This window comes from Macaca fascicularis, chromosome 15, assembly GCF_037993035.2.
Source record: "Macaca fascicularis isolate 582-1 chromosome 15, T2T-MFA8v1.1".
Taxonomy (NCBI): Eukaryota; Metazoa; Chordata; class Mammalia; order Primates; family Cercopithecidae; genus Macaca; species Macaca fascicularis.
In genome coordinates, this window is record NC_088389.1 from 108,076,078 (window position 1) to 108,083,291 (window position 7,214).

At 39.2% G+C, this 7,214-nt stretch overlaps 1 protein-coding gene across 4 annotated transcripts in view; it reads left to right on the forward strand.

Annotated features, from left to right (window-relative positions):
• Positions 1 to 6,982, forward strand: part of VPS13A (vacuolar protein sorting 13 homolog A) — a 243,045-nt gene extending 236,063 nt beyond the window's left edge. For all 4 annotated transcript variants that reach the window (XM_065530725.2, XM_005581971.5, XM_065530724.2 and 1 more), the window contains one exon: positions 5,579 to 6,982. In XM_065530725.2, coding sequence (XP_065386797.1) covers positions 5,579 to 5,629 — 51 coding nt within the window. In that variant the 3' untranslated portion in view covers positions 5,630 to 6,982. The remainder of the gene's footprint in view (positions 1 to 5,578) is intronic.
• The last annotated feature ends 232 nt before the right edge of the window (positions 6,983 to 7,214 follow it).

A 7,214-nucleotide genomic window follows, 5' to 3' on the forward strand; every position in this document is an offset into this window, starting at 1 on the left:
TGGTTCCATATGAACTTTAAAGCAGTTCTTTTCCAATCCTGTGAAGAAAGTCATTGGTAGGTTAATGGGGATGGCATTGAATCTATAAATTACCTTGGGCAGTATGGCCATTTTCACAATATTGATTCTTCCTATCCATGAGCATGGTATGTTCTTCCATTTGTTTGTGTCCTTTTTTATTTCACTGAGCAGTGGTTTGTAGTTCTCCTTGAAGAGGTCCTTTATATCCCTTGTAAGTTGGATTCCTAGGTATTTTATTCTCTTTGAAGCTATTGTGAATGGGAGTTCATTCATGATTTGGCTGTTTGTCTGTTACTGGTGTATAAGAATGCTTGTGATTTTTTTTTATTATTATTATTATACTTTAAGTTCTAGGGTACATGTGCATAACGTGCAGGTTTGTTACATATGTATACTTGTGCCATTTGGTGTGCTGCACCCATCAACTCGTCAGCACCCATGAACTCGTCATTTACGTCAGGTATAACTCCCAATGCAATCCCTCCCCCCTCCCCCCTCCCCATGATAGGCCCCGGTGTGTGATGTTCCCCTTCCCGAGTCGAAGTGATCTCATTGTTCAGTTCCCACCTATGAGTGAGAACATGCGGTGTTTGGTTTTCTGTTCTTGTGATAGTTTGCTAAGAATGATGGTTTCCAGCTGCATCCATGTCCCTACAAAGGACACAAACTCATCCTTTTTGATGGCTGCATAGTATGCCATGGTGTATATGTGCCACATTTTCTTAATCCAGTCTGTCACTGATGGACATTTGGGTTGATTCCAAGTCTTTGCTATTGTGAATAGTGCCGCAATAAACATACGTGTCCATGTGTCTTTATAGCAGCATGATTTATAATCCTTTGGGTATATACCCAGTAATGGGATGGCTGGATCATATGGTACATCTAGTTCTAGATCTTTGAGGAATCACCATACTGTTTTCCATAATGGTTGAACTAGTTTACAATCCCACCAACAGTGTAAAAGTGTTCCTATTTCTCCACATCCTCTCCAGCACCTGTTGTTTCCTGACTTTTTAATGATTGCCATTCTAACTGGTGTGAGATGGTATCTCATTGTGGTTTTGATTTGCATTTCTCTGATGGCCAGTGATGATGAGCATTTTTTCATGTGTCTGTTGGCTGTATGAATGTCTTCTTTTGAGAAATGCTTGTGATTTTTGCACATTAATTTTGTATCCTGAAACTTTGCTGAAGTTGCTTATCAGCTTAAGGAGATTTTGGGCTGAGACAATGGGGTTTTCTAAATATACAATCATGTCATCTGCAAACAGGGACAATTTGACTTCTTCTTTTCCTAACTGAATGCCCTTTCTTTCTCTTGCCTGATTGCCCTAGCCAGAACTTCCAACACTATGTTGAATAGGAGTGGTGAGAGAGGGCATCCCTATCTTGTGCCAGTTTTCAAAGGAAATGCTTCCAGTTTTTGCCCATTCAGTATAATATTGGCTGTAGGTTTGTCATAAATAGCTCTTACTATTTTGAGATACGTTCCATCAATACCGAATTTATTGAGAGTTTTAGCATGAAGGGCCGTTGAATTTTGTCAAAGGTCTTTTCTGCATCTATTGAGATAATCATGTGGTTTTTGTCTTTGGTTCTGTTTATCGATTTGCGTATGTTGAACCAGCCTTGCATCCCAGGGATGAAGCCCACTTGATCATGGTGGATAAGCTTTTTGATGTGCTGCTAGATTCGGTTTGCCAGTATTTTATTGAGGATTTTTGCATCGATGTTCATCAGGGATATGGTCTAAAATTCTCTTTTTTTTGTTGTGTCTCTGCCAGGCTTTGGTATCAGGATGATGTTGGCCTCATAAAATGAGTTAGGGAGGATTCCCTCTTTTTCTGTTGATTGGAATAGTTTCAGAAGGAATGGCACCAGCTCCTGCTTGTACCTTTGGTAGAATTCGGCTGTGAATCCATCTGGTCCTGGACTTTTTTTGGTTGGTAGGCTATTAATTATTGCCTCAATTTCAGAACCTGCTATTGGTCTATTCAGGGATTCAACTTCTTCCTGGTTTAGTCTTGGGAGAGTGTAAGTGTCCAGGAACTTATCCATTTCTTCTAGGTTTTCTAGTTTATTTGCATAGAGGTGTTTATAGTATTCTCTGATGGTAGCTTGTATTTCTGTGGAGTCGGTGGTGATATTCCCTTTATCATTTTTTATTGCATCTATTTGATTCTTCTCTCTTTTCTTTTTTATTAGTCTTGCTAGTGGTCTATCAATTTTGTTGATCTTTTCAAAAAACCAGCTCCTAGATTCATTGATTTTTTTGGAGGGTTTTTTGTGTGTCTATCTCCTTCAGCTCTGCTCTGATCTTAGTTGTTTCTTGCCTTCTGCTAGCTTTTGAATGTGTGCTCTTGCTTCTCTAGTTCTTTTAATTGTGATGTTAGGGTGTCAGTTTTAGATCTTTCCAGCTTTCTCTTGTGGGCATTTAGTGCTATAAATTTCCCTCTACACACTGCTTTAAATGTGTCCCAGAGATTCTGGTATGTTGTATCTTTGTTCTCATTGATTTCAAAGAACATCTTTATTTCTGCCTTCATTTCATTATGTACCCAGTAGTCATTCAGGAGCTGGTTGTTCAGTTTCCATGTAGTTGAGCGGTTTTGATTGAGTTTCTTAGTCCTGAGTTCTAGTTTGATTGCACTGTGGTCTGAGAGAGTTTGTTATAATTTCTGTTCTTTTACATTTGCTGAGGAGTGCTTTACTTCCAACTATGTGGTTAATTTTGGAATAAGTGCGATGTGGTGCTGAGAAGAATGTATATTCTGTTGATTTAGGGTGGAGAGTTCTATAGATGTCTATTAGGTCCACTTGGTGCAGAGTTGAGTTCAATTCCTGGATATCCTTGTTAACTTTCTGTCTCATTGATCTGTCTAATGTTGACAGTGGGGTGTTAAAGTCTCCCATTATTATTGTATGGGAGTCTAAGTCTCTTTGTAAGTCTCTAAGGACTTGCTTTATGAATCTGGGTGCTCCTATATTGGGTGCATATATATTTAGGATAGTTAGCACTTCCTGTTGAATTGATCCCTTTACCATTATGTAATGGCCTTCTTTGTCGCTTTTGATCTTTGATGGTTTAAAGTCTGTTTTATCAGAGACTAGGATTGCAACCCCTGCTTTTTTTGGTTTCCATTTGCTTGGTATATCTTCCTCCATCCCTTTATTTTGAGCCTATGTGTGTCTCTGCATGTGAGATGGGTCTCCTGAATCCAGCAAACTGATGGGTCTTGACTCTATCCAATTTGCCAGTCTGTATCTTTTAATTGGACCATTTAGTCCATTTACATTTAAGGTTAATATTGTTATATGTGAACTTAATCCTGTCACTGTGATATTAGCTGGTTATTTTGCTCATTAGTTGATGTAGTTTTTTCCTAGCATCGATGGTCTTTACATTTTGGCATGTTTTTGCAATGGCTGGTACTGGTTGTTCCTTTCCATGGTTAGTGCTTCCTTTCAGGGTCTCTTGAAGGGCAGGCCTGGTGGTGACAAAATCTCTAAGCATTTGCTTGTCTGTAAAGGATTTTATTTCTCCTTCACTTATGCAACTTAGTTTGGCTGGATATGAAATTCTGGGTTGAAAATTCTTTTCTTTAAGAATGTTGAATATTGGCCCCCACTCTCTTCTGGCTTGTAGAGTTTCTGCTGAGAGATCTGCTGTTAGTCTGATGGGCTTCCCTTTGTGTGTAACCCAACCTTTCTCTCTGGCTGCCCTTAACATTTTTTCTTTCTTTGTGCTGGTTACGTAGTTCCTCCTTTAGGTCTGAGAAGTTTGATCAACTGAAGCCTTCTTCTCTCAACTTGTCAAAATCATTCTCCATACAGCTTTGTTCCGTTGCTGGCGATGAGCTGCGTTTCTTTGGAGGGGGAGATGCGCTCTGATTTTTTGAATTTCCAGCTTTTCTGCCCTGCGTTTTCCCCATCTTTGTGGTTTTATCTGCCTTTGGTCTTTGATGCTGGTGACATACTGATGGGGTTTTGGTGTGGGTGTCCTTTCTGTTTGTTAGTTTTCCTTCTAACAGTCAGGAGGCTCAGCTGCAGATCTGTTGGAGTTTGCTTGAGGACCACTCCAGACCCTGTTTGCCTGGGTATCAGCAGTGGAGGCTGCAGAAGATAGAATATTGCTGAATAGCAAGTGTTGCTGTCGGATTCTTGCTCTGGAAACTTCGTTTCACACCAGCCGTGTGAGGTGTCAGTATGCACCTAGTTGGGGATGTCTCCCAGTTAGGCTACTCAGGGGGCAGGGACCCACTTGAGCCAGGCAGTCTGTCCATTCTCAGATCTCAACGTCTGTGCTGAGACCCACTGCTCTCTTCAAAGCTGTCAGACAGGGTCATTTACATCTGCAGAGGTTTCTGCTGTTTTTTGTTTAGCTATGCCCTGTCCCCAGAGGGGGAGTCTTTAGAGGCAGGCAGGCCTCCTTGAGCTGCGGTAGGCTCCACCCAGTTCAAGCTTCCCACAGCTTTATCTACTTAAGCCTTAGCAGTGGCGGGTGCCCCTCCCCCAGCCTCACTGCCACCTTGCAGTTAGATCTCAGACTGCTGTGCTAGCAATGAGGGAGGCTCCATGGGCGTGGGACCCTCTGGACCAGGTGTGGGATACAATCTCCTGGTGTGCCGTTTGCTAAGACCCTTGGTAAAGTGCACTATTAGGTTGGGAGTTACCCAATTTTCCAGGTGTTGTGTGTCTCAGTTTCCCTTGGCTAGGAAAAGGGATTCCCTTCCCCCTTGTGCTTCCCAGGTGAGGCAATGCCTCGCCCTGCTTCAGCTCTCGCTTGTCGGGCTGCACCAGCTGACCAGCACTGATTGTCCGGCACTCCCCAGTGAGATAAACCCAGTACCTCAGTTGAAAATGCAGAAATCACCCGTCTTCTGTGTCGCTCGCACTGGAAGCTGGAGGCTGGAGCTGTTCCTGTTTGGCCATCTTGCTCAGGAACCTAGGCTCTTCTTAAGTTAAAGAGGCACAAACATCTCTGTGAAATATTTGTATATTAGAATAAGCCCTGTATCACCTCCGTGGCCTTGATCTGTCATACATACACAATAATAATAGACATTACTGGTAGAAAGTTTGTGTATTACATTTACATTTTATTTTTGTTATTTCAAATTATTTTAGAATAGAAAATATATTGTAAAGGCACCTAAAATGCTCAAGAATGTCGCTTCTACTACCCTCTCTGGAATTGTACTTATTTCTACTCCATTAGTAGAATCCTATATCTGGATTCATGGAAGTTCATGATATAAAATCAGCACAGATTGGAAGTAATGTTTTTCTCTCAGGCTGGCTCATTTCACTTATTCTGAAGATGAATACCCAAAGACCTTAGAAAAACCGCATTCCTACTATTAAACCAAGTACCATTGTCCCTGAGTCATCTGGGCCATTGAAGTGGATGATCTCTTTTGCAGGATGAATTTTATGTATTGGCTGTCAGTATATACCTAACTAAACTATAAAGCTAACTTCTAAACCTCATTACATTTTGTTTCATTGCAAGTTCACTGAAGTAAGCAAATGTTCCTTTATTTTCCCACCGCAGTGGATCCTTACAAAGCTAGAAGAAGCAAGAGAACCTTCTCCGAGCCTCTGACAGAGAACACTGCCTGAAGACACACAGCAATAAGGAATTACAGCTCCTAGACTGTACCTTTCAAAACCTGTTTGGGAAGCATATTACAGAAATAATTTCAAGTACCCTGTATTTTGGATGATTAAAAAAAAAAAAAACAAAAAACAGAATCAGGTAAAACAGCTATGTGATTAAAATATTTCAACTCTTCAGCAATTACCTGGTTTTCTAACTTGAATCATGCATCTATTTATAATTATAATTATTTTGTAAAAGAAGAAAAAATTATGAATCTTAAATATTTGCTCCAAGTTTTTCTCTGTAAAGGTGGAGAGGCTGCCTGTAATTCATCTTCACATGGAGCCAAGTTTAATGTTTCTAGTTCACATTTTGAACTTCCATCATGCTTATTTCAGACTCCCTGAGTGATGGGTAAACAATCAAATCAAACATTGCCTTAGTGGTATCAAGAGAACTTTGGTGGTGGTTTCTTTAGAATCATGAAGTTCTTTTTATAGACAAATATTTTGATATTATTTTCCTTATTTTTAATATAAAGGATAGGTTTGAATTATACTTAAAATGCATAGTATGATTATTTAAAACAATCTTTTAAAATACAATTTATAACATAGATTGAAGCCTCCCCTTAAGAAAACTTAAAGAAATTAGTATGCTACTCAAAAAAGGAAGTCTCTGAGAACTTTAGGGACTTTGAAATATTTCCTCAAGCGTATTTCATGAGATCTACTTGGTTTATCCAAGTCATGTTTTTAATAGACTGCTAATATTAAAGGAGAATATCTAAAGCCTTAACAATGCCTACTTTCCATTCACTGTTAACATGGAATATACAAAATTCCCAACATCTTAGATACAGTGAATTATGCTTCCAACAGACAGTCCTTCTCATAAGTGTATGTACCCTGAAATCTAGCCCAATAAGCTGTCCTGTTGCCAACAGATTGAGAATTTCTGGTTTGCTTTCTCTACAGTTATTCAAATGAGAGTCACTCTTCTAAATTTACAGCTTATCACAGAAATCATCAGCTATACATTAGTAAAAATAAGGACATGAGGTTTTCTTTCTTGATTTTTGTCCAAGATCTTTGCACCTTAATATTAATGGATTGTTTCAGGTAAAAGGGAATGAATGTATGATTGTGAACTATGAAGAGAATGATGCAGGATCCTATTTAGATACTGAATAATACAGAGTATTCAATGCATGTTGTATGTGCCACCAAGTTATTATAAACTGTTTTTGGAATTGAAGACTCTGTATAGTCAATGGTTGTGAAATTCTTCTCAGGCTCCTAAAACCCTTGCTTTGTTGTAAAAGCTAAAATAAACAGCATGCTATATTGTAATTGTTATTTCTTGCTGACCAAATCTACTTAATGCTTCTGATTTCTCTCTGATGACTAAAACACATTGTTTATTCTCAGTAGTTTCTCCCAAAATGCTTTTTGCTCTGCTGAACTTAAATTGAATCAAACCACACGTTTCAAACCACATGAAAGTGTGTTTCCATGTTGACCTTTTTATAAAAAAAAGAAAAAAAAGTGCATATTTTCTCTGTTGCTAAGCTCCTCCAGTTTTGCTT